Here is a 27,512-nt window from a genome sequence, read left to right on the forward strand (position 1 = left end):
TGCAAAGAATTTCTGCCAGCATTAGAAAGCCAATCAGTTCAAGCACCACATATCTCTCAACTTCACCATATTTTGTCACTCCAAAGTATTTGGCGCAAAGATCTTCACACATAACTGCATAACTATTTAATTCTGGACAATCAGTGTGGAGATGGTACTTTGATTATGATCGACCTCCAGTGATTCCAAGCATTAAATAGAGTTTGGAGTGACATCTGGTTAGAGGCCAGCTTAAAGTTCAAGATCAAGACGGATCTGTCACAACCAGGGTCAAGAAATCTCTTAAAACATCGAGAAAGAGAAATCTGCCTACTCAGAATTATTGTCCAGGTACTGTAGTACTCCCTCCGTTTCTAAACATAAGACTTTTTAGAGATTTCAATACGGACTATATATGGATGTATATAGACGTATTTCAGAGTGTAGATTCACTCATTTTGCTCTGTATGTAGTCCATATTGAAATATCTAAAAAGGCTTATATTTAGGAACGGAGGGACTCGTGAAAGCTTCTATCTAGTTCTACACTAACAGAGCAGCAACACAAGATAAACATCATCATTGGATCCCCAACAGAGGCACAATCAGCAGAAATAATCACATAATACAGATAACTGAACCATGGTGGGATTACTGCAACACGCGCGCCAATACATAGTACCATAACATATGTTCTACCACCTCATCGTTAGGGTCTTATCACGAACATGCATTAAATTAGGGTAATTTGTACCATAATAATAATAATAACAACCACTTATTCAAGCAGCGACCGCCCGACGACGATGGTGGCGCGGCGTTGGAGGGCGGCGGCAACGCTGTCTTTCAGGAGGACGGCGGCGGCCAGCTCGATGTAGGTGGGGGGCCGGGAGCCGCGCTTCTCCTTGATCAGGCGCAGGCTAGCAGCGATCTTGGCCAGCCGGTCCTCCCGAACGCGCAGCGACGCGAAGCGCGTGGTGAAGGATGAGACCTCCGCCTCCTCCCCCATCTCGCCACCGCTGATATCCATCGCGGTGTAATGCCTCGCGAGGCTCGCCTCTTGCGCCGCCGGGAGAGATGCGGCGCCGCCGGCTACTTTCGCCGCCATCGCAGGGGGGGGGGGGGGGGGGGGGGATCCGGGGGAAGGGGGAAAAGTGGAGCTCTTTAGGGATTTTAGGGCAGGGGAGCGTGGGGTTGGGGAGTGATCTGCGGAAGACGACGCCCTGTAACTCTCGTCGAACCTTTTTACATATGCCGACCAGGCCTAAAGTACGGCCCATTGAAAATGGAGGTAATAGCACTGCAGGTCCCTGAACTTGCATGTCAGGTGATGGTTTGGTCCTTAAACTTGAAAAAGTGGATTATTTCATCCCTCAACTTGTCATGGATGTGCAAGTTTAGTCCACAGCCAATCAGAACTCGCCAAGTGGATCCAGCTGGCATGGGCCGGTCAGCGCCGCGAGTTTTGCAGTTAGCCCCCTGCCTTTATCATGAATGAACCCGCAGTACTCCTCGTCCCCATCGAAGCAAAAAACACCTGACTTTAACTTGTCCCCCTCCCCACCCCAATCATTCATCCACTTGGCTTGGTTGCTGTCTTGCTCGCGCCAACCGCGTGCGCCGGGTGCTAGCTGAAGTCAGCAACCATGGTGGCGTCGTCGCCGGAGTACACCGACGGCGTCGTCCCTCCTACGACCGCGCATCAAGTTCGCCCGGACGGCGTCTTTCCTCCCGACTATGGTGCGTCCTTCTCCCCTCTCTGCTCTGTTCCTCCCTCCTCCTCTGGTTTGTTCGTCCTGCCGTGTCGTCCGCAGCACCGGCGGATCACCCCCTTTGGATAGCGTTGCGGGTATTTACGGTGGTTTTCTGTGTCTATACAGCTGCCGTCGCTGCGAAGCTGGTTATTGAGGTGGTCGTTGATTTCAGGCTAGGGTTTAGGCTGTGAAATTTAGGATTTCGCCAAGAAGCTAGGGTTCTTGTGTTTCATGTTGTTTCGTGCATAATGTATTATTTTGAGCAGTTAACATTGACGAGCAGAGCACATTGGTGCGAAATTTGTTTTGGTTGTAGGGTTGACATTGAACAGCAGGGCGCATGTTTGTACTTTTAAAAACATGAAATTTGTAGTTGTAGTGCTGCTGTTTAGTAGTTGCTCAGCAGTTTAGTAGTGGCACTACATCATTAGAATGCCTTTTTGTTGTTTTATCTTGCTAGATCAGTTATCTGAATGTAGTCAGCTAACTGAATGTAGTCAGTTAACTGAATTTAGTCAGTTAACTAAATTTTTAGATAACTGAATTTAGTCAGTTAACTTAATTTTGTCTTGAAGATACTATTGTTGACTGTGGTTGGTTGAGTTTGGTTGAAGATTGTGCTTACCCTGTTTTTGCAAAAGGAATGCATAACTGAATTTCCTGGGTGAACTTGCAGCATGCAGTTAACTGAATAAATTCAGTGAACTTGCTGCTTGGAGTGAACTTGCAGGTTACACAGATAAGAGTAGCAGTTATTTTACTGTTCAGTTATTTACTTAGAGGTTGTTTGAGATGTGATATGCTTTGGCTTACATAATGCACTTTCTTGCTGTAGTTTGTGATTCAGCAATGGGACAGATTGTGGACACCCCTTTCTTTACACTGGAACTTGAGCATGGTGGGCTTTTCTGTGGACCAAGAAATAACATGGAGTACTATAATCCTTCTGTGGAGGTGATTGACTATGTTGATGCTGGCACATTCTCATATTCAGCTATTGAAGAGCACTTGCTATGGTTGGGATATCCTATGGCTGAGCACATAATTTATTGGTGCATGCCTGACAAAATGATTTCAGATGGTATGTTGAGAATTAGAGGTGATGAGGATGTGCAACACATGATCAGAGCTAGTAGTCAGCATAAGGTGCTTGCACTAATGGTTGACCATGCAGATTTCATCAGTAATTGCAGGGAAGATTTGGTATTGACAGTGCCAACAGTTCACAGTTCTGTCACGATGGCCAGGTCAAATGTTGTTGCAGCCAGTGCAGCATCTTCTCACAGCCTCATTTCAGTAAATGTTGAAGAGCCCATTTCAGAGGTGGCAACGGATAACATAGAAGCAGACAACTTGGTTGCTAATGGAACAGAAACAGAGACTTTGCTAACTGATGGTGTAGCAGCAGATAACTTGCTGACAGATGGTGGAGCAGTAGAGAATGTGTTGTATGATGGTGCAGAGGATGCAGTGCTCTCAGATTCAGAGTTCAGTGATAGTGATTATGACATAGATGATGGAGATGATGATTTATATGAAGACAACATTGATTTTGATGTTGATGAAGAAGCTGAGCAAGTTGAGGAAGAGGTGGAGCCAGACTATTTACTTGAGGATGAAGATCTAAACCTCTCTGTTGAAGAGCAAGAGCAACTGAAATACAAGTTCAAAGCTTTCAATTCCAAGGTGGACATGAAATCCCCTATATTTAAATTAGGGATGGTATTTTCTGATGTGGTTGAGCTCAGGAAAGCTCTTACTGCTTATTCTATAAGGAACAGAGTGCAAATCAAGAAGGTGAAGAATGATAAGATGAGATTAGAGGCTGTTTGTCAGAGAGGTTGCCCATGGCTGCTTAAAGCTAGCAAGGACAACAGGACTGGAGGATTTGTCATCAAGGCCTACTTTGGAGAGCATCTCTGTCAGAAAAAGTGGAAGTTGAAGGATTTGACAGCTAAGTTTCTTTGCCAATTTTTCTTGGATGAGTTCAGAGATGACCAGAAGATGTCACTTGCAACCTTTTCAAGGAAAATTACTAAGGAATTCAATGTTACTCCTAACAGATGGAAGCTTCCCAGGGCTAGAAAGCAAGCACTTAATGAGATTCATGGTGATGAGGAAGAGCAATTCAGTAGGCTTTGGGACTATGGTCAAGAATTAAGGACCAAAAACCCTGGGTCTACATTTCTGGTCACAACCTCACTGGTGAAAGATACAAAATTTCCATTGGGCAGGAAATGTTTGAAAACATTGTACTGGTCATATGATGCATGTAAGAGAGGGTGGCTAAAGGGCTGCAGGCCAATCATCTTCATTGATGGTTGTCACATGAAAACAAGGTTCAAAGGAGTGCTACTCAGTGCTGTTGGTATTGATCCCAATGACTGCATATTCCCAATAGCAATGGGATGGGTGGAAGTTGAATGCACAGGTTCATGGGAGTGGTTTCTCACCACTCTCAGAGATGATCTCAACATCACTAACACTGCTCCTTTCACAATCATGAGTGACAAACAGAAAGGTTTAATAAATGCAGTGCACAAAGTTTGGCCAGATTCAGAACACAGGTTTTGTGTCAGACATATTTACTAGAATTTCAATGAGAAGCACAAAGGAGAGGTACTGAAGCAAGACTTGTGGGCAATTGCAAGATCTCCAAACAAAGTGAAGTGGAGAGAAAACTGTGAGAAAATGGATGACTACAGCTCAGCTGCTTTCCACTGGACTGAAAGACTAGAGTGGAAAACTTGGTGCAAAGCATTCTTCAGTGAATTCCCCAAATGTGACATCCTTCTCAACAATAACTCTGAGGTTTTTAATAGGTAGTTTGGTGGTCATTTTGCTAAGTTGTTTTGATTTTAAATTATATCCCATCTGTACTGCTAATTATGATATCATGTTTTCTTCCTATCTGTATGCAGCTACATCCTTGAAGGGAGAGAGATGCCAGTGCTCAGCATGCTTGAGTACATTTTCTATAAGATGATGAACAGGATTGTTAGCAAACAAAGAGAAGCTATTGAAAAGTGGAAAGGCCAGAGAATATGTCCCAAGATCAAGAAGAAGTTAGATAAGAACACAGAGTTTGCTGCTAACTGCCATGTAACAGAAGCTGGCCAGCAAATCTTCAGAGTTCAGTCTGGTAACAATAGCTACACTGTGGACCTCTGCTTGCACACTTGTGATTGCAGGAGGTGGCAGTTATCAGGAGTACCATGTGGCCATTGCATAGCATGTTGCAGGGAGGAGAGAATTGACCCAGAGACACTGGTTCATGACTGCTATACTGTTCAGACCTATCTCAAAGCTTATGGATACACTCTTGTCCCTCTTGCAGACCCTAAGGAGTGGGAGAAACAGAATGGCTATAAGGTGTATCCACCAGTGTTCACCAAACAGTTGGGTAGACCCAAGAAAAACAGGAAGAAGACACCAGAGGAGAAGATCAAGAATGGTGTTAGGGTTTTGAACAAAAAAGGTGTTACAATGCACTGCTCTATTTGTGGGAGAGCTGATCACAACAGAAAGGGGCATTACAGATGGCAGGAGGCTCTCATTGAAGAAGGGGTAGAGGTTGTTGATGAGAACTATGATGACCCAACATTTCTTCAGGTGCATGCATTTTACAATACTTGAATTCAGTTCAATTATTTCACTGAATTTTAATGCATTTGTTGTACTTATCTGAATTGCACTACATTTTACAATTACAGAATTTTACTGAATTTGTTGTACTTATTTGAATTTCTGCAGAACATCTTCCCTAACCAGCCAGATCCTTTACTGGATCCAATTGACACACCATTCAGTATGGTCTACAACATGACTCAGAGAGAGCTTGCAAGAAGAGCTCCTCAGAGGGTTCATGGGCCACTGCCTGAGCAATCTGCATTTGTTGCTGCTGCTGGTGCTGCAATACCCCAGCCAAGGGTTACTACAGAAATGAACATAGGTAGACAGACAAGGGCAACCACAGAAGCTGAGAGAGGAGAAGGTTCTGGTAGGGGAAGAGGAAGAAAAAGACAAAGAAATCCAGATGCAGGCAGAGGAGCTACTACAGAGAGAGGAAGAGGGTCAAATTCAGTTGCAGGCAGAGGAAGAGGAGCAAATGCAAATGCAGGTAGAGGAAGAGCAGCAAATTCAGCTGCAGGGAGAGGAGAAGTTCCATCTGCAGGGAGAGGAGGATCAATGCCATTTGCAGGGAGAGGAGGAGCAATGCCATTTGCAGGGAGAGGAGGATCAATGCCATTTGCAGGGAGAGGAGGATCAATGCCATTTGCATGGACAGGAGGATCAATGCCATTTGCAGGGAGAGGAGGATCAATGCCATTTGCAGGGAGAGGAGGATCAATGCCATTTGCAGGGAGAGGAGGAGCAATGCCATTTGCAGGGAGAGGAGGATCAATGCCATTTGCAGGGAGAGGAGGATCAATGCCATTTGCATGGACAGGAGGATCAATGCCATTTGCAAGGACAGGAGGATCAATGCCATTTGCAGGGAGAGGAGGGGCAGCAACAGCAAATACACATGCTTGGACAGGAGGATCAATGCCATCTGCAGGGAGAGGAGGAGCAGCAACAGTTCCATATGCAGGATGGAGATGGCTTCTGTTTGGAGATCAGAGGACAATTCCTGATCTCAATGCTCCTGATGATGATTTCATGGCACCACATTAGTGATTTGGTGACAGTTATTGTCTGCCATTCTTTTTTGTTAAGGCCTACAGTAATTGTAAATTATGGACAGGCCATTTTTGATAGGCAAACAGTGGCTTATATTGCCTACAATGGCATTCATTGCCCTTTTTGATGGCAAAAGTGGCTCACAATGGCATTCATTGCCCTTTTTGTAACTAAATTTGATGATGCATTTCAGTGATGTTAAGTTGGAATTAACATGGATGCAGTGCTAGTGATTCACTTAAGTTAGTGAACTGAAGATGCAGTTAACTTTGTTAACTTAGTGAACTGGATTTTTCTGACTTTTGTTGTGTTAACTGAAATGAACATTGCTGCTTTTAACTGAAAAAGGTTTAAAATAATATCTTCACAAAGAGGTGCTGGGTTAACAAAACCATGATATGTTTTGGAGTGAATACTGCAGTTGTGAACTAAAAATAATTTTCCCAAAAATTGGTTGTCCTGGGGATCGAGCTCAGGACCCTTTGTGTGATAGGCTGAGCTCCATGCCAGTGTGCAAGTACTAGTGATCTGCTAGATGATAATCGCCACGTTTATTATAGTGATATAAACTGTACATGCTGGTCAGAGCGGTGCCGTTCGCTCTTCCATTCCTACTTAAGAGGCCACCACCCACCACCCACCGCCCCCACTCACCATTACCGTTTCATGACGCCTCGGGCTCTACGCTCCCCACCTCCCACTCCACCTGAGAAGAAAACCCTCGCCGGCCATCTCGACAACGCCGCCGACGCCATGGACAGCCACCCTGCATGGCAGAGGATGGTCGACGAGCTGGCCGGAGACGACCAGGTCGCGCGCGCGGAGCTCCAGGAGATAGGGCGGTGGTTCCCCAGCGTCGACATGCTTAGGAACCACGCGCGGGGCCTCATCGACCAGATGACCGACGACGAGAAGAGGCGCGCGCTCGTGGACGACCCAGGTACGCCTCCGGCCAACATCCTCCGCTTCGCAATGGCGGAGACGTGCTCCGACGATCCTCGCCAGCGCGCGCGTTGGTGGATGTACAGGTCCGCCACCACGCCGCAGCCGCAGCCGGATCCGACGCGCGTGTGGTCGAGGATGCAGCGCGTCCACGGCGTGGTTCTGGCCCTGCCTGCGCCGGTGCCCCTAGTGCACGTCGACGACGACGACGTCTCTCTGTCGTCCGACTCGGAGTACTGCAAGGTGGACTCCGACAACGACTCGGGCTACAGAGGGGATTCTGACTCCTCTGCGTCGTATGCCTCGTCTGGCGATGAGGAGGTGCCCGTCGTTGTCCTGTCGGACGACGACGAAGAGGAGGAAGAGGAGGAGATCCAGATGATGGCGCCAGTCCACAACGCCAATGAGGGCGACAGAGACCTCCCAATTGATGTGGAGGTGCTCCCAGATGTGCCTGACATCGTCAAGCAGGAGGTGATGGATGATGCAGAAGAGGAGAAGGTGGCAGCGGCACCACAGAAGCCGGAGAAGACGAACAAAAGGCCATTTGCAGGGGAGGTGCGCCGCTCGGAGCGCCTCAAGCACCTGAAGAACTGAAGATGATGGACAACAAGAGGATACAGTAGTTAGGTATGCTGACTAGCAAGAAAATTCAGCATATAAGTTAGTGATATTTTGGTTAGTTTATGTTAGGTGTGCTCTATATATGCAGAGCACATAAGTTAATTGTAATGTTGCACTTCTGCTATATTGTCTGAACTTCCCTGCAATGTTTAGGACATCTGGCTGCTATCTATATAGTTATTCTGCTTTGCAATGCCTATCTTGTTATCATGCTTTGATTTGCTGGTGCTGCTGCTGTTACAAATGATCTGTTACAATGTCATTGTTTTATTTCCTTCATTACAATGCAGTTGTGTTGCTGTAATCTAGTACCATGTTTCCATAGAGTGCCAATTATGATGTGGCATGCTGCTGCTGCTTTCCAATGCTGCTGCTGCTGATGCTTTGCCAATCTGCTGTTGCTGCTGCTTTGCCATGCTTCTGCTGCTGCTGCTTTGCCAGGCTGCTGTTGCTGTGCACTTAATTTTTGCTAAATACATAACTGAATTTTTGCTAAATACATATCTTTGTTAATTGAATATAAATCATTCAAATTCACTTAACTGAAGATTCAGTTAACTGAAATTGTAGTTAACTGAATATTTCTCATTAAAATTTAGCTAACTGAATTCTTCAGATAACTCAATTTGTAGTTAACTGAAGATTTCTCATTTAAATCCACTTAACTGAATCTTCAGATGATTCAAGGACCAAACCATCACCTGTCCACTTCAGTTAACTACAAACTAAGTTAATTGACACTGTAAAAATTGCACTTATCTGGAGACATTCAGATAACTAGTTAACTAAAAGCATTCATACAAATTCAGTGCATTACATAATACTGGCATTAAACCAATAAATTCAATACAACTAATTAATAGATCTTCTTGAATGAATTACTCAAATTCATCTAAGATCTCCTTCACCCTCCTTATCTTGCTCTTGGTCTCCTCCTTGTGCCTGAACAAATCACCAATCATGTACTCTAGTTTCTTCTTCTCCTTCTTCAGCTCATCCCTGTGTGACACCACTTTATCCAAATCTTTCTTCATGTTCTCCATCTGTTGCTTCATCTCATCCCTCTCTTTCTCTGCCTTAGCCCTCACAACCTGATGAATGCTGCTGGTAGATTTATCAGACATCTTCTTCTTTTCAAGCTCTTCCTTTAGGTCAGAAAGAGCAAGTCTTGCATTGCCCAATTCAGTAATTGCCTGCTCCTTGTCAGCCACCATCTTAGCAAAATCTAGTTTAAAAACCTCAGATCATTTTCCATCTTTTCCTTCTCTTTCACAACCCTAAAATTTTCTTCAGCAAGAACTACACTTTCCCTAAGCCTTAGCTTCTTCTCATCATCATACATGCCCCAAACCCTAGCTAAACTCATCTTCACAGTGGCAGGCCATTTAGGGTCAATCCACTCCACAAAGTTGCATTTAGGTATTTCCTACCAAATAAGAAAAGAATACAACTTTAGATAAATGAAAATGCTTAGAGCACTATTGATTCATTTATATTTATTTAAATTCACTTAAGTTCATTCAACTTCATTTAAATTCAGATAAGTTCAGTTCGTTGATTTACATTCAGTTAAGTTCACAAACAACATGGTGTTAACTGAGAAATTCAGTTAATTTAAATACTGTTAAATGAAAAAAAGATGTTGTTAACTGAAAAGTTCAGTAAACAGACTGCAGTTTTCTTCAGTCAAATGAAAAATTTAGTTAACTAACTGCAGTTTTCTTCAGTTAACTATATTGTTGCACTGTTAGACAGATCACAGTGACATGACACATTCCAATAACTGTTAATCTACTAACCTTTTGTGCACAACCAAGATACCTCCTACCACTGTCAACAGATTCAAAGGACACAAACTTCTCACAGACGCATTGGTGTTCGCATCTAGCTGAAAGATCTGGAGCAAGGCCACTCCACTCTGAGCAGAAAATAGTGGCACCAGCAGGAGCCTAGAACAAATTATTGTCAGCACAAAATTGCCCATTTCTTAGGAGCAGGAGCCCTAACCCTAACTACCAGTGAGTATGTATGTACTGGAGGTGGACGAACTAACCTCACTTGTCACAGAGAAGCCGTCCGACGACGAGCTGGATCCTTCACTCCAAGAAACCATGGCCGCAAGCTGGAAGGCAGCGTCGAGATGGACGGCGGCGGCGATCTGGAGCAGACGAGCTGAAGAAGAAGAAGCAGATAGGAGAGTGGATGAATGATTGGGGTGGGGAGGGGGACAAGTTAAAGTCAGGTGTTTTTTGCTTCGATGGGGACGAGGAGTACTGCGGGTTCATTCATGATAAAGGCAGGGGGCTAACTGCAAAACTCGCGGCGCTGACCGGCCCATGCCAGCTGGATCCACTTGGCGAGTTCTGATTGGCTGTGGACTAAACTTGCACATCCATGACAAGTTGAGGGATGAAATAATCCACTTTTTCAAGTTCAAGGACCAAACCATCACCTGACATGCAAGTTCAGGGACCTGCAGTGCTATTACCTCTTGAAAATGCCAGTGTTGGCTGCAGGGCCCATTGGAAGAGGCTCATTACGCACAAAGCGAGTTACTGAGCTGGGCCTGCCCATTTGATGAGTTGAGGAGCGGTCGTTTGCAGCCTCCCCAAGGCTATTTGGAGTTATTATCGCCATCGCGTGTCGCACTCTGTGTCACAACATGTTTTTTCTTTCGCGAGAGGCACGGCCGTGCCTCTCGAAAACCGCTTTCGAAAAAGGAAAAAAATGCTCCTGGTTTGGTTTTTTTCACTCTGTGCATTTTGAAACCAAACCGAAAAACCTACCGAAAATAAACCGAACCAAACCAATTTTACAGTTTTTATGGTTTATGGTTTTGATATGGTATGAACTTTTCATACCGTTTTGAACTTTGGTTTTTATGGTATATACCGAGAAACCGAATGGTTAACCGAATAAACCGAAGTAAAAAATAAATTTATATTTCTTGAGGCGAACAACCATACAAGTTATCATTTTTCTTCTACATGAGTCAAATTCACTGCCAAGCACGTACATTTTCTCGTCACATAGTCATTTTTCTCTTTAAAAAATGCTAAGAACGTCCATAACTATCAAGGGATAAATCCATTCGTGCATATATACTTGTATATATAGTTATATACAATTTGTGTAAAATAGTATGTGTTTTGAGTCATAAATTTGTAAATTGTTATTACATCATTTTCAAATTCGCGTCAACTTTGGTTATTATGGTATATACCGAAACCATACCGAAATAATTTGGTATATACCTAAACCGAACCATATTTTAATTTCATACCGTATTTACCGAAGTATTAATATCGTACAAACCCAAAAACCGTATAAACCGAACCATGTAAACCGAATAAACCGAACGCACAGAGTGAGGTTTTTTTATTCGATTTTTTCGTCTGATTTTTTCGTAATTTTTTTCGTCAAAACCGATCAACATGGAATCTAGCTTTGAAGATCTCGACGCGAGGAATCCAATGGTGAAAATGGTTCAAGATTTGGATGCATGCTTTAAGAGATAAAACGTTTTGAATAAATAGATCTACAAAAAAAAACTCATATGTTCGCAACCTGAGGAGAGCGAGGTGACCTTTGAAAGAACTACTCCTCAATTAGTGATTTCGCCATTTGACATTTCAAAGCTTTTTACGAAGGTTCCAGCTTGGGCTTACGAAGGTTTACCGAATGATATTGTGAAACAATACGAGAGATTGAACGGGACATTGGAGAGGTGAAAGCCTAGCGTTCCATACCAGGTGCTTTACAGAAGAAAAAAAGTGCCCAGATTCTGTGAAGTTTGTTGAATGGGGCACAAGTCAACCGAGTGTGGTGATGTTGTTTGGGAAGAAAAAAGTCTTGATGGCGTGATGATGGTCAGTTCAAATATGCACGTGGTGGCGTGGAGGAAGATCAAGAGGAAGAGGACATGAAAATAGCAGTGGAAGGGGTGATTCATTTACGATGATGATCCAGCTTCGGTAAATAACACCTCCTCCAATCAAGATGGCACACCTGGAGCAACTCCAACAGGCCGATCCAAACGGACGGCGATTTTATCCGCTTTTTGTCCGTTTTGGGTCGGCCGCCCGCCCGGTGTCCGCCCTGTTTTAGATTTGGGTCGACAGTGCGCCCAACGCGCTGACCCATATCTACCGGCGTGGCTGGCTGGCCGCCCTATTTCAACAAATAGCTCATTTTTGCATTGCTTTTGCATTCAAACATAGTCAAATAACATAGTTTCAACCGAATAAAACAACATAGTTTTACAAACCGAATACATGTAAAAATGTCTCACATAGTTTTGCAAGCCGAATAAAGAAGATACATTTATTGGTTGCCAACATGAACCCACATATCCTCAACCAAATCATTTTGCAGTTGCACGCGAGTTTCCCAATCACGCATATCATGGTGAAGTTGGGTGAACTGTTCAAACGTTGCCGCTCCTCCATGCTCAGGCACAACATTCTCACCCTGAAACTGAAACTCTTGATCGTACAGACATTCCGGACGCTCATCTTCTACGATCATATTGTGCATGATCACACACGCAGTCATCACCTTCCACAGTTTCTACATGCTCCAGGTATTAGCAGGATACCGAACGATGCCCCATCGAGATTGCAAAACATCAAAGGCACGCTCGACATCCTTCCTAGCACTCTCTTGCTCTTGGGCAAATCTTTTCCTCTTCTCTCCGATAGGGTCGGGTGATAATAGTAGTCCACTGAGGATAGATATCGTCACCCAGGTAGTATCCTTTGTCGTAGTTGTGGCTGTTGATACTAAAGTTCACCGGTGGGCTGTTGCCTTCGGCAAGCCTAGCAAACACCGGCGAGCGCTGAATCACATTGATATCATTGTGTGATCCGGCCATGCCAAAGAAAGAGTGCCAGATCCAGAGATCTTGAGACGCCACAGCCTCTAGTATGACAGTGCAAGCCCTGACATGGCCCTTATACTGCCCTTGCCAAGCAGAAGGGCAGTTCTTCCACTCCCAGTGCATACAGTCTATGCTGCCAAGCATCCCTGGGAAGCCCCTACTGGCATTCATCGCCAACAAATGGGTTGTATCTTTAGGAGTCGGCTCTCTCAAGTACTCAGGGCCAAATACAGCAATTACAGCCTTGCATAACTTATACAGGGAATCTAGGCATGTAGACTCGCTCATATGGACGTACTCATCAATGAGATCACCGGGCACTCCGTATGCAAGCATTCGGATAGCATCAGTTCATTTCTGATAAGAGGAGAAACCAATCTTTCCAACGGCATCCTCTTTGCACTTGAAATAGTCATCGTAGCCAACCACCCCCTCTTAATACGGTTGAAAAGATGCCTACTCATACGGAAACGACGGCGGAATTTCTGATGTTTGAACAACGGATTTGTTGTATCAAAGTAGTCCTTCCAAAGAAGGAGATGCCCGCTCTCTCGGTTGTGATTCAACGCCGGAAGGTGGCCCGGAATGGAGCCACGGAACAATGGCCGCTGGATATTGAGGTGGTGATGTGTAACGCCCCGAGTCCGATGCGCCACTTGCCTTCCAGTTATTCGCCGTCGTTGCCATGTCATTCGCTTGCGTGTTGCACTTTGCCATGTCATCATGTGCATTTCATCTACATGTTTTTCAAAACTCGCATCCGTTCGTAGTTGCCCGATCCCCCGTTCTCTCCGTTGTCTGTTCTGAGCTCAACCACACTCGCACGCGCCCGCGGCACCTCTGAAATATTATTTTATAAGTGGCATAAAAATGTTCTCGGAATGGGGTGAAAGTTGGAGTCGGCCTTATTATATTGTAGGTAGACCGCCTGCCAAATTTCGTCGCATTCGGAGCTCGTTTGATGGCCCAACCGTTAAACATACAATGACATTTTCGCCGGTCAAACGTCGGGCTGCACTTCTCTTCTCTCCTCTCCCCTCAGCCCAACCCCTCTGCACAACCCACATGCAGCCAACCTAGACCCCCCTCCGAGCCGGACCGTCGTATCGTGATCGAAGGGCTCCGAAACCCCTAAAATCCCTGCTTATTTAAGCAGCTCCTACCCATCCATTTCTGGAAACCCTACCCCTAGCCTCCTCCCACCTCAGGTCCACCGCCGCCAGCGCCCCTGCAGCCAACCGCGGCCTTTCACGTCGCCTCCCCAGCTCCTCCCACCGTCGCGGCCCGCCCGGCCCGGAGCAGGCCCGCAGGGCCCATCCGGCCGAGCCGTTCGCCCGCGCAGGCGCCGCTCCCCTGCGCCTTGCCTCGGGAGCCCGAGCTCCTCCCGAGCTCGCCGGCTCGCCGCCCCGCCTACGGACCTCGACCCTGCCGGCGAGCGCCCACTGGAGCTAGCCGTCTCCGGCGACCCAGGCCAACGCCGCCCCGCCCCTCTCCCGCCTTCTCCTTGCCTCGCTCCCCTAACCTTCTTCTCTCTCTCTCTCTCTCTCTCTCTCTCTCTCTCTCTCTCTCTCTCTCTCTCTCTCTCTCTCTCTCCAGGGCTGCCATAGCCACTGCCATGGAGCTCGACCGCCGAATCCGGCCAACCCCGACCCGTCCCCGATGAGATTTGGCCAGATCCGCCAGTGCCCCGCCGCCGGCGCCCGCGACCCGCTCACCCTGCTGCAGGCGCCACCTCCATCGAGCATCGCTAGATCCCGCCCACCCCGCGTTGACCGCCCCTACACGCTGCCGCGTGGGCCCCGCTCGCCTCACCCCAGTTCGCCGCGAACCGCCGGGAACCGGCCGGTTCAGCCACCGACCTGCGAGAACCCTCCCCCGAACTGGCTTCCACCTCTCCACGTTTATGGGCCAGGCCCATAGGTGAGCTGCAGCTATGCCTCGCCCTGGGCGCCTCGTAGTTATTTTGCGCTCATTTTCGCTGTGATATTCGCCAAGTCCTTTTTTGCCAAAATATCATATAAGCATATTGTGTGGCCTATATCTTTGTGCATGTTTGTCCAATTGAAATGATCTATATGTCAAAATGTTCTGCTCTTCATGCTCTACATGATGGTGCCATTTTCATACATATTAGGATGCATTTTGACATATTAATCTCTGTTGCAAAAGTGCATGTTGCTGTTAACTGCTAAAAACTGATATAACTTGCCATTTTGTCTTTTTCATAGCATTTTGTGTAAATTTCTTTTGAGCAGCCTACATTTTTAGAAGCACAATCATGTCATAGTTGCACCTGTGTAACTCACATGTCATGATGTGCCCGGTGGTGACTAGCATGATCTCACAAAGTGGGCTACTCACTGTTTTCTGTTTTCAGGGACTTAGTAATTTCTGCCAAGTCTGGAACTGTTATATTATGATGCCATGTTTGCTTGATGCTACCATCAAATCTATCCATAATCTGGAGATGTTCAGTGATCATGTTTTGATGTCCATGTTATGCCCTATCATGCCATGCCATTTGTTGCCTCATATAAGTCCTGTAGCATATGTTTTCGTTGCTATGAACTGTCCTGAATGATGTTCTAGTTTTCTGTTAACTTCATGATGCCATGTTGTGAGCTTGATATTAATTAACCTATTCCTCTTTTGGAGATGCTCCAAACACTTTAATTGAATAGTGTTATGTGTAGTTTGATGTCATGCCCTTGGTTGCCATGTAAAGTTGCTGTAGCATGTCTCTTTCTTGCTCTCAAGTTGCCATCATGATAAATCTGTCAACCTATTAACAACATGTTCCATTTTTGCAAAGCTCATTGTAATTAATCCATGCACCATATGGAGTTGTGCCCATGGAGTAAGTTGGAGTGTATCATGTCTACTACATGCCCATGTCCTTTGCATAAATATTAAAATTGCTATGCTTGCTGTTATGTGCCTCCAAAGTCAGTATCTTAATGTTACTATTTTGCATTCCCAGATTTTCACTAAGTCTGAGAATCTGCTATTTCATGTTTACATCTTGTCTTGATGAATGCCATGAAATTGTTGCTCCTATGTATATGTTGTATTATTTGAGCTCCATGTTATGTACTAGCATGCCATGCGTTTTGTTGCCATGATCTTGCAATGTAGCATCTTTGTTTCATGCCTCCAACATGCCATCATATTAACTCTGCTCATGTATATGCCCAGTTTTTCACGAGTCCTAATCTGTGTTATAAAGTTGCTTTTTGCATTGATCATATTGGTTTAATCTTGATGCCTATGAACCTGAACCTTAATGATCTTTGAAGTATGTTATCTGTACTTGAAGTGCATACAATGTTTGTGCCAATGTTGTTCTTGTAGCATGTTGTTATGATGCTTGCAATATGCCTAGTTGCTGTTTTGGTCAGATTGTCAGTTAAACTTGTTTCGTGTGTGTGTTAATCCGTTGCTCCGTTTGGAGTATGTCTATATGAAACTTGATTGGTTTTGCATGTAGTTTCATATTACATTGTTGCATCCATGTTTTGAGGTGTGTGCTTGATGTTTGTATGCACTGTGCATCAATGCCATGTTTAACTTGTTTTGCTCATATCTTCTAGGCCGTAGCTCCGAATTAAATGAACTTTATATGTAACTTGACTAGAAAGAGGTGTAGATCATCATGGTGCACTTTAACTTGCTATTTAACAACTTCAACTTAATGTGTTATTCAGATCTGGACCAATTTCAAAATTTGCATATGGGAAGTTTCCGGAATTGTTATATGTTGTTTCCGGCCTCATTTAAACTTTCTTTGATGTGGGGTTCTTGTATGCATCATCTCCTGCCATGAGTAGCATCATGTAGCCTTGTCATAAATCATACTTGGTTATGCATCATGTCTTGTTCATGCTTGTGTGTTTATCGTGTTGTTTGCTTCTTTCGGGTTGTGCTTCTTCTCTATAGTTCCTGTTTCATTGCGATCGTGAGGATTCGTTCGACTATGCTTGGTTCGTCTATGCCCGTTCGTCTTATTCCTAGACCCGATCTTCTTCATAGCGGGATTTCAGGCAAGATGACCGTCACCTTGGATCTCACTACTATCTTTTCTTTGCTAGTTGTCTCGATGCTATCGTTATGTCGCGCTACCTACCACTTGTTTGTCAAGCCTCCCAAATTGCCATGAACAACATCTAACCCTTTTCACCATCCGAGCAAACCGTTGTTTGGCTATGTTATCGCTTTGCTCAGCCCCTCTTATAGCGTTGCTAGTTGCAGGTGCAATTGCAGGTCGTTCCATGTTTGAACATGGATATCTTGGAATATCATAATATTTCCTATTTAATTAATGCACATATATACTTGATAAAGGGTGGAAGGCTCGGCCTTTTGCCCGGTGTTTTGTTCCACTCTTGCCGCCCTAGTTTTCGTCATACCGGTGTTATGTTCCTTGATTTTTGCGCTCCTAACACGGTCGGGGTTTATGGCCCCCCCCTTGACAGTTTGCTTTGAATAAAACTCCTTCAACAAGGCCCAACATTGGTTTCAACATTTTCCCAACATAATAATAAACATGATAATAAATTTGACGCACAGGGAGTTAGCGCTACCTGAGGTTCGTTTTCAACATAATACAGGGGGGCCGGTGCTGATGGTGTTGGTCCCAAACTTGAGCAGCTTGCGACGCCGCCCCCCCTTGGCAACTTGGTGTATTTGGTCGCTGTAACCATAGCTCATCCGTCGTGGCCTGAGACGAGATACACACGGCTACTATCAGGGTGTCAGCACGTTGGGAGGTCTTACTGGACTTGTTTTACCATTATCGAAATGTCTTGTGCACAGGGATCCCGAGTTTGATCGGGTTTTCCCGCGATGGAGGATTGTCTCCGCGGACCGTGAGCTTGTCATGGGCTAAGTTGGGACACCCCTGCAGGGTTTAAACTTTCGAAAGCCGTGCCCGCGGTTATGTGGCAGATGGAAGTTTTTAATATCCGGTTGTAGAAAACTTGACACCAGATCCGAATTAAAATACACCAACCGCGTGTGTAACCGTGACCATCTCTTTTCGAGTGAGTCGAGAAGAGAACACGGTGGGGTTATGTTTGAACGTAAGTAGTTCAGGATCGCTTCTTGATCATTACTAGTTTGCGACCGTTTGCGTAGTTTCTCATCTTATTCATGTACTCATAAGTTAGCCACCATACAATGCTTAGGCGCTTGCTGCAACCTCACCACTTATCCTTTCCATACCCATTATGCTTTGCTAGTCTTGATACCCATGGTAATGGGATTGCTGAGTCCTCATGGCTCACATATTACTACAACAACAGTTGCAGGTACAGGTAATGCGATGATCATGACGTGAGAGCGATGTTTACTTGTGTTGGAGTTCTTCTTCTTCTGCTTCGATCAGGGGATAGGTTCCTGGTCGGCAGCCTGGGCTAGCAGAGTGGATGTAGTTTGAGTTTTTGGTTTGTGTATCATCCTTAGACGGATGTTGCTCTTTTGAATGATGTTTGATGTATTGGTGTGGTATTGGTATGCCTTGTATGTATCCCCATCTATTATGTAATGGTACGATGTAATGATATCCACCTTGCAAAAGCCTCTTCAATATGCGGCTCTATCCTAGGTGGGACCTTTGAGTTCCTCTTGGATAGGATCGCATATTTGGCGTGACATGATGGACCAGCACGGCAGCCAATATCTCCTCCTCGTCATCGGACGACGAATCGTCGGAGTCGCAAAGGAAATTGTGAAAAAAGAACTCGTCGGCGGAGTCCATTTTGTACCTTGGCAAACTGTCGAACAACTTGCGGGCGTCGACGAAGGAGACGGCCGGCGAAGGGAGTCGCGGCGCGCACGGACCAGCTACCGCCGTCTGACGAGCGTGCTGGTGAGGATCTGGCCGGGGCGGCGAGGCGGCTTCTTGGTCGCGGTCGCGACTGTGTCGGGGGGGGGGGGGGAGCGGGGGTGGGAAGCAGTCGGTTCCCCGGTGGCAAGACGGCAGTGGCGGCGTTGTTGAGCGCATGTTGCGACGCCGGTAGCTGGCAGAGGCACCGGGAAAATGGGCGGCGGCGTCGGCGGCGAAGGAGGCGGGCGAGAGTTGGTGTTGGATGGGGGGAGGCCAATGTGCCACCGACTAGCGGGCCCGGGGGGAGGAGAAGGCGAGCACGCACGCGTCCATCTCATGTCCGCGTCGACGCAAATCCGGCTCAAAAATGGGGTGGGAATGGGTCGCCCGCGGACAAAAAGCGGACGCGCGTCCGTTAGGGTCGGCATGTTGGGCCGACTTTTGTGTCCGCGCCGACCCAAACGGACGTCAGCGGACGAAATGGGTTGCCCCGTTGGAGTTGCTCTTATGGTACATGATCTGAAGTCAGCGTAAGAGGCTTAATTTTTTTACTCAATCAAGCGATCCTCCAAAAACTAGCAATGTAGTGGCAATTGTGGGCTCTATAAAGAATGAGAAGAATAAAAAAAATGGTCTAAGAAGAACAGTATTGTGTATGGACGGCTCTGAGCTCCATCTCCTCTGAACTCCAAGCGCCGGCCGCCACTCCGGCCCCAGCGGCCACCTCCTGGCGTGCTCTGTTCCTGGCCACGGGATGGCCTCGCACGTGTTCCTTTCCGCGTCGCCGTTGTTCTCGGGCTCTGCCTCCCCGCCCTCTGCTGCGTTCGATTGTCGTCTTCCCTGACATCGTGGGCACTGCACATGGAGCGATAACTCAATGTGGTGCCTCCAGCCGCATCTGCCTACGAGTGGCGCACCAAGGCGGGCCGTTGCCACCAGAGCCCCGCGTCGGTGCCACCTGACGGTGTCCTGGACTAGGGGGTATTCATCACGTCGTCTCCCGATCTGTGGGTCAGGCTGAGGATCCCCATGGCGATTCACTCATGGGCCACTTCGGACAGCCCATGCCGCATACAAGGAGGTTTCCACAAAGACTTGGCGCCTAAGCCAAGGACTCTCCTAAACCCTAGGCCTTCGGTGTGTTATATAAACTGAGGCCAGGCTAGCCAATAGATCTCTCATATTCATTAGAACAATCTCGTGGTAGATACTTGTACTCTGTACTATCCATATGAATACAATCAAAAGCAGGATGTAGGGTATTATCTCTTCGAGAGAGCCCGAACCTGGGTAAAATCCCGTGTCCATGTTACCATCATTCCAAGACGCCTAGTTTAGGACCCCTACTATGAGATATGCCAGATATAGAACCGACATTGGTGCTTTCATTGAGAGTCTGCTAGGCGATCATCGCGGTGTGATGGGTCGTCTTCATCCACGTTGTCGACACGAATCGGGTGTTGTTTTTCTAAAAATTAGATGTATTTCTCACAGTTTAATCTGCGTGAGAACATTCTCTGTTGGTCCGTGCTGTTTCTTGTTCGCAGGTTCATCCAGAATCAATCTCATACTACCGATCTGATTTGATCTGTGGCGGCGGCGGCCGCCGTACGGTGTCAAATCGATTTCAACCACAATTTTCTGCTGCCCACATGAAGACCGCAGATGATTAGATCGATCAAGCTACTGCCATCAAAAGTTGTGTTTGCTGCTGCTCTACGCAAGAAGGGCCGGGGCATGCTAGCACTCCAGGTCCTGAGGTGGACCGATCGGGGAGCACCCTGATTACCACTTGGATTAGGCACTAGTGCTAGTTTTGACAACTAGTACTCCTACTTCACGTGGAGCACCCAGCACATGGCTAGGTTTTCTTCTCTCTAAAATCGTTATGGGCGCTAGGAGATCATCAGGGAAATTTAACTTTTTTCTCTCTCTTTCGACCTTATTTAACCGTATTTCTTCCTTGTTTAATCGTAAGCCTTGAGGAAATAGACCACTTAAATAAGTAGTTTGTCTTTGGATATGTACTTATCAAAGAACGCATGATACTAATTGTTTCCTAATTTTCGAGGTCGGACCATTGTGCGGACTTGCCTTGAGAAGTTCGGATCATCGTTAAGAGAGCTCCTCCGCGCCGCTCCAACCTGGCTATCTTCTCGACAGCCCGGTTTGTCGTGCGCCGACCGACAGACACCTCCTCAAGATCAACGATCAGAAGAAGAAAAAAATGCAATCTGAACGGCTGTGAATCAGCCGAGGAGACGACGTAGTACTGCACACGTTAGGGAGAATTTTTTTCCTAATTATTTTATTCAGCATGTATTCGGCTACTGGTTCTCTACTATTTTCTATCAAAAAGTGGGTAGACCAAGTATACTACTAACCAGTTTGATACTACTAGCTTTGCAGCACAGTACCCAAGATCTACTCTGAATTCTAGTAATTCTACTACTAGTGCTACTACCTTACGTATGAGTGGATCATCAAAACATCTGATGGTTGTTAGTAGTACAGTACATATGGTCTTCGCGGTCAAACAGGTTTTATTAGCTATTATTTAGCAAGTAAATTATTACACATAAAATATTTTTTGTTGTTTTGCACTGCATTATTTTTATGTGGCGTCGGTCTGGCCAGCCCCTCACCGTCATCTAGGTCGGCTGACCTATGTGGACATTGCCGCGCCACAACGCCTTCACGCCATCGACTCAACCTCGACGCTTATGCCATATCCACCATATTATTCACTCCGCATAAATTATTTATGCATTTTCTCTTTTAATTATTATTATTTCTTGCTTGCACTATTTTATGCGTGCAGGTAGTCACCTTCGACTACGTCACGCGGTCAACTCTGTGGGCCGACGTCGTCGTCCTGCCTGCATCGATCAAGTTGTGGTGTCGTCTCAGCACGCGTCCCTGTGTCAGCATCTCCGCGACAACTTAGTCAGGACGACCTCGGCATTCAGGCCATATTTCTTTAATTAGTTACTTCACTTTAATTAATTAAGTGGAAGAATTTTGTTTTTAAAGTATATTATTGTTATTATTTCTGGCTGGCAATGTTTATATGTCCGCAGGAAAACTACTTTGCCTGCGCCACCTCGATGAGCGACCCTGCGCCGGCATCGCCGCACTGTTGTTTCTATCAGCCGATGTCCACCATGCCGATGAGCTTCGACACGTCGGCTGACATGGGGGCTCCGACGTCACCCGCTGACCTGCTCTGTCACCTCAGCTAGACGTGGGGCTTCACCTCGCCGCATCCACTGTGCTGCATCGCCGCTTCATCAAGCCGAGCTCTTTGCTCGGGCACCTTGGGACCGGCTTGGGGGCTGGGACCTCGACCCACCGTAAGCTCGGCCCGTGTCGTCTACACCGAGCATATTAACCAGCTAAGTCGCTTTCATGCCCAGCCTTTTTAATTTTTAATTCTTTTTCGCTTCGACCAAACATTATAGTTATTTGTTAAAAAATTAGTTTGTCAAAAACGTTATTTGTTAAAAATATTTCTTTTACCCAAGTTAACTGGGAGCTCATAAATTTACATGAGCCGTTTTATATATATATAAAATCTTCTTAGTCGTTGCAAAGTCTTTTTCTATCACTCCTTTTTCGATGCGAGTGTGTGGTCAATAGGCGGGTAGCCTGATTTCTCTCTCAAGCCGCTCAAGTTTAGTTCGCTAGACTGGCCTAACGAGAAGCACTCCGCCTTTGGGATAGGAGGCTAAAGCCGCAGGCTAACCCGCTCGAAATCTTGAGATCGGATGTGTCATATTAATGCACGAAAGAAGCACAAAAAATTTAAGACCAATTTTCGGATTGGCACCAAATGACTTGATTTAGTCCGGACGTCAAGCTTTTACATAAGTTTTTGGCTTTTCGAGCTTATGGCACTTTTTAGCAATTTGTATGTTTTTCTTTCAGGAAGCAGGACATCCTCATGACTGAGGTGCCCTGCATAATAATTCAGCTCGGGAGATCTTTTTTGACCCACAGCTCGGCATCTTTCCCGCCGAACTACACCTCGGCATTAACAAAACACACGCCACATCGGGACTAGTTCCCGAGCAGTGCAATGCCATACGCCTTTAAAACATTAGCAATATTAACGGGGGCTGGACTACAGCGAACCCACCAAAAACCAAGGTACCCCATAGAGTCCTCGACAAAGCTTTCTCGGACATTGCTTTATATGCATCGGTTTCGAATTATGTCTTCGGTCAATAGTTGGATTGCCCGGCTCCTGTGCTTGCCTCCTACGTTCCGCTTTGTTCGGCTAGGTGTGCAAAGGGAGAACCACTGCGATCGTGCTTCCAACTCGAATGGTTAAGCACCTCAATGGAGAAAGCCGAAAACTGACTGTCACAATAAGCATAAACTGGTCAGCGATCCGATGACTGTCTTATACTACAGATTGATAGAGGTCACCCCGCGTTAAATGACGGGCCGTTCATAACATTGGCCAAAGTGTTAACAGCTTGACCTTGGCTGACGCCGAACACTAACCAGGGACTAGTAACTGGCCTCCCAACTTTAAGCTCCAATGACTAAGTGAAAGTTATAAAGCCCGCATATCTAATTGCCTCCTTTCCGCTAACACAACTGCCTCTGGGCACCGAGACATCGGCCAAGGGTTGTTTTGTTATTGAAGAAACACCCTGCGTAGCATCTAGAAAGGGGTGGAAGCCGACGATGGACCACTTTCAAATGATAAACGGTCGCAATGGAGTCAAAATAAACATATATGATCAGCGTTTGTATTCATTATACAAGCGCTGCCTTCCGTAATTATCGTTATAAAGCTATAAACATGCATCAATTTGACTTAAGATTTTGGCCAAGCTGGGTTGCCTGGCTCGTGTGCTTACCCCTACGTTCCCGATCGTTCGGCTAGGCGGTAAAGGGAGCACCTCTGTGATTGTTACTACCGGGTCATCCGATTAGTACCTCAGACTGGGTGAAGCCGAAAGCTAGCCATCTTAAATGACATAATTGGTCGTCAACAATGGAAGTGAAAAGTTCGGTTCATTAGACCACAGAGTTCGGGAACTTTCCCCGAACTAAATCCTCAATATTTTTCTCCCACATTGACCGGAGGTGAGGTTTCACGAGCATGGTCAGCATGACAGCCCAAAGAAAGGAACCGATAGCGGGACCATTTTCTTTGGAAGATGTTTCTTACGTTAATAGTAATATAACATATCTCTCCGCGTACCTTTGTTTATAAAACCATATGGTCGGATTGCCTTGGTTGCCGTAAATCTTTGTCCTTATAAAGGCTTTATAAAGTAGGACAGACACTCCTCGACTACTGGCCCGAGAGGTTGAAGCCGATGGTCGGTCAACAAAGTTTTGTATAATGCGGATCCAAGCATTAATGATGTAGAGTACTTGGATACATAAAATCATTACACATAATTTGTGATTTTACTTCGGATATCAATCCTTAATTCGGCCACCCGTGCCCACATTAAGGCTCGGGGGCTACTGGGCTTTGGGTTTATTATTTACAATTATTAAAGGGGCACATCGATCCCCTGATCTTGTGTTGCCACCCGACTAGTGGCTCAGGGGCTACTGCATTGCCTATTCAATGCAGAAAATTCAAATTTCCTAGTGTTCGGCTGGACCGAACTATGGGCGAACGCGTCTTCGGACAACAATAGGTACCATTTGGGACTCATCCAACATCAAGCTAATATATTACGGCGACTTCTCAAAACCCTCTCTCAGGGGGCCCGTCCGCCAATCACTATCTCCTCTAATGTGCATCTCGGATTCTAGGCCGATACACATCTTGAGGGCTACTGGCTATATATCTCGTTAGTAAATAAATTGCGCCAATCAGAAATAAAATCCACAGATAATCAACCCAAGACCAAAGTGGTGCACCACCTTAGATGCAGTCCGGCATAAAGCTCGGATACAAATGGTTAGCTCCATAGAGGGCATTTATGGCATTAAGCTCGGCAAAACTCCTTCAAATTTTTCGAACCAAGGTGATGTATGGCACCTCAGATACAGTCCGGCATTGGAGCTCAGATACAGTCCGGCGTTGGAGCCCGGATGCAGTCCGGCGTTGGAGTTCGGCTGCAAGAGGATACATCAGATGCAGCCCGACATTGGAGCTCGGACGCAAGAGGACACTGCCGCACGGGAACAACTTCAAACCCAAGGTGTGGCATAAATATAACAAGGCATTGATAAAGGCCGAAAACTTAAAGGGGCTCCTCGGATACCCGACGTGTAAACTCTTCGGATTCACTCCGGCGATCCTCAAGATCGAAGATGAGAAGATTTGTTGAACCAGTTTTCAAGACCGACGAACGAAGATGAAGAACAGTTCGGAAGAATCAAGGAGCGTCCCCAACTTGAAGACCGGTTCAGGGGGCTACTGACGGTGTCTTGGACTAGGGGGTACTCATCACGTCATCTCCCGACCTGTGGGTCGGGCCGAGGACCCCCATGGCGGTTCACTCATGGGCCACTTCGGGCAACCCATGCCGCATACAAGGAGGTTTCCACAAAGACTTGGTGCCCAGGCCAAGGACTCTCCTAAACCCTAGGACTTTGGTGTGTTATATAAACCGAGGCCAGGCTGGTCAATAGATCTCTCATATTCAATAGAACAATCTCGTGGTAGATACTTGAACTCTGTACTATCCCCCATATGAATACAATTAAAAGCAGGATGTAGGGTATTATCTCTTCGAGAGAGCCCGAACCAAAATCCCGTGTCCATGTTACCATCGTTCCAAGATGCCTAGCTTAGGACCCCTACTACGAGATATGCCAGATATAGAACCGACACCACCCCCTGCCTAGCGCCGTTGACATGGGCTGACCCTCCCCACCTCGTGGCCCCTGAGGATCAACATTCCAACATGCCTCGATGGATGCTGCTACAATTGCGGCGACGATGGCCATGATACATCTTCAACGTCTCTATAATTTTATTTTGTTCCATGCTATATTATCCATCTTGGATGTTTTGTATGCATTATTATACTATTTTATATCATTTTTGGGGACTAACTTATTAACCTAGTGCCAAGTGCCAGATGCTGTTTTTGTCTTTTACAGAAAATCAATACCAAATGGAACGAAACTTTTTGACGATTTTTCTTGGACCAGAAGACACCTAGGTAGCTTTGGGAGGAGGATAGAAGAGCCACGGATGAGCCACAAGCTCGGGAGGCATGCCCTAACGGGGGAGGGGGAAGGCTTGTGGGCCCACTTCAGCACCTCTAAACCTAATCTTAGCTCTATAAATACTCAAATATTCCCCTTATACCGAAGGGCACACCAAAATTACTTTTTCGCTTCCGCAAGCTTCTGTTCTCGTGAGATCCCATCTTGGGGCCTTTTCCGGCACTCTGCCGGAGGGAGATTCAATCACGGAGGGCTTCTATATCAACCTTGATGCCCTTCCAATGATGTGTGAGTAGTTTACCACAAACTATAAGTCCATAGCTATAGCTAGATGGCTTGTTCTCTCTTTTTGATCTTCAATACAATGTTCTCCTCGATGTTCTTGGAGATCTATTCGATGTAATCCTATTTTGCGGTGCATTTGTTGAGATCCGATGAATTATGGATTTATGATCAGATTATCTATGAATATTATTTGAGTCTGTTCTGGACTCTTTTATGCATGATTAAAATAACTTTGTATTTCTCTCGGATCTATTGATTTGATTTGGCCAACTAGATTGATTTTCTTGCAATGAGAGAGGTGCTTTGTAGTGGGTGCAATCTTGCGGTGTCCTCCCCAGTGACAGAATGGGTAGCGAGGCACGTATTTGTATTGTTGCCAGTAAGGATAAAAAGGTGGGGTTTATTCGTATTGATTGGATCTATCCCTCTACATCATGCCATCTTGCTTAAGGCGTTACTCCGTTCTTGTTAACTTTATACACTAGACGCATGCTGGATAGCAGCCAATGTGTGGAGTAATAGTATTAGATGCAGGCAGGAGTCGATCTACTTGTCATGGCATGATGCCTATATTCATGATCATTTCCTTGGATATCGTCATAACTATGTGCTTTTCTATCAATTGCTCAACAGTAATTTGTTTACCCACCGTATGCTTTCTTTCAAGAGAGAAGCCTCTAGTGAAAACTATGGCCCTCGGGTCTATTTTATCATATTATTTTCAGATCTATAAAAACAAAAACACAAAATACCTTGCTTCAATTTTATTTACCTTTACTTTATTTTGCATTTTTACTTATCTTTTATATCAATCTCTACCAGATCTCATCCTTGCAAGTGACCGTGAAGGGATTGACAACCCCTTTTTCACGTTGGGAGCAAGTATTTGTTTGTTTGTGTAGGTGCAATTATTGGAGACTTGTGTGTTCCTCCTACTAGATTTATACATTGGTTCTTAATTGAGGGAAATAATTATCTCTATTTTGCTGCATCACCCTTTCCTTTCTAGGGAAAACCAACGCAAGCTCGAGAAGTAGCAGGAAAAATTTCTAGCGCCGTTGCCGGGGAGGATCTACATCAGGCCTACCAAGTACCTATCATATGTCATCTCATCTCTTGCACTTGCATTATTCACCATTTGCCTCTCGTTTTCATCTCCCCCACTTCTAAAATGTTTTCTGAATAACACAAAATATTTGCCTTTTTTATTTGCCTTCTTTCCGTTCGTCTTTTCGTTTGCCTTTTGTTTGCTTATGTGCTAGATTGCTTGCTTTGTCATGTTGTCTCAAGAAAATATTCATGAGGTTGTTAAAGAAAATATTGATGATTTTGCTATTGTAGATCCTCATGAAGAGGAAACTACTATCATGCATACTAAAAAACTCCGT

At 45.7% G+C, this 27,512-nt stretch overlaps 1 protein-coding gene across 1 annotated transcript; it reads left to right on the forward strand.

The window, feature by feature from the left end:
• The first annotated feature begins 4,423 nt into the window (after nt 1-4,423).
• On the forward strand, nt 4,424-5,475 carry LOC141041247 (uncharacterized). Its single transcript, XM_073507366.1, has 3 exons — nt 4,424-4,554; nt 4,654-5,344; nt 5,446-5,475. Exons 1-3 carry the CDS (start codon nt 4,424-4,426, stop codon nt 5,473-5,475), a joined length of 852 nt encoding a protein of 283 aa, XP_073363467.1.
• The last annotated feature ends 22,037 nt before the right edge of the window (nt 5,476-27,512 follow it).

This window comes from Aegilops tauschii, chromosome 2 (assembly GCF_002575655.3).
Source record: "Aegilops tauschii subsp. strangulata cultivar AL8/78 chromosome 2, Aet v6.0, whole genome shotgun sequence".
NCBI classification, from domain to species: domain Eukaryota; kingdom Viridiplantae; phylum Streptophyta; class Magnoliopsida; order Poales; family Poaceae; genus Aegilops; species Aegilops tauschii.

What these genes read in the sequence shown, in the direction of transcription:
- LOC141041247 (XM_073507366.1), top strand. Translation starts at nt 4,424, where the DNA reads ATGGATGACTACAGCTCAGCTGCTTTCCACTGGACTGAAAGACTAGAG. An exon ending in AACTCTGAGGTTTTTAATAG is followed by an intron (nt 4,555 to 4,653) that starts GTAGTTTGGTGG and finishes ATCTGTATGCAG; the next exon opens with CTACATCCTTGAAGGGAGAG. An exon ending in ATGACCCAACATTTCTTCAG is followed by an intron (nt 5,345 to 5,445) that starts GTGCATGCATTT and finishes TTACAATTACAG; the next exon opens with AATTTTACTGAATTTGTTGT.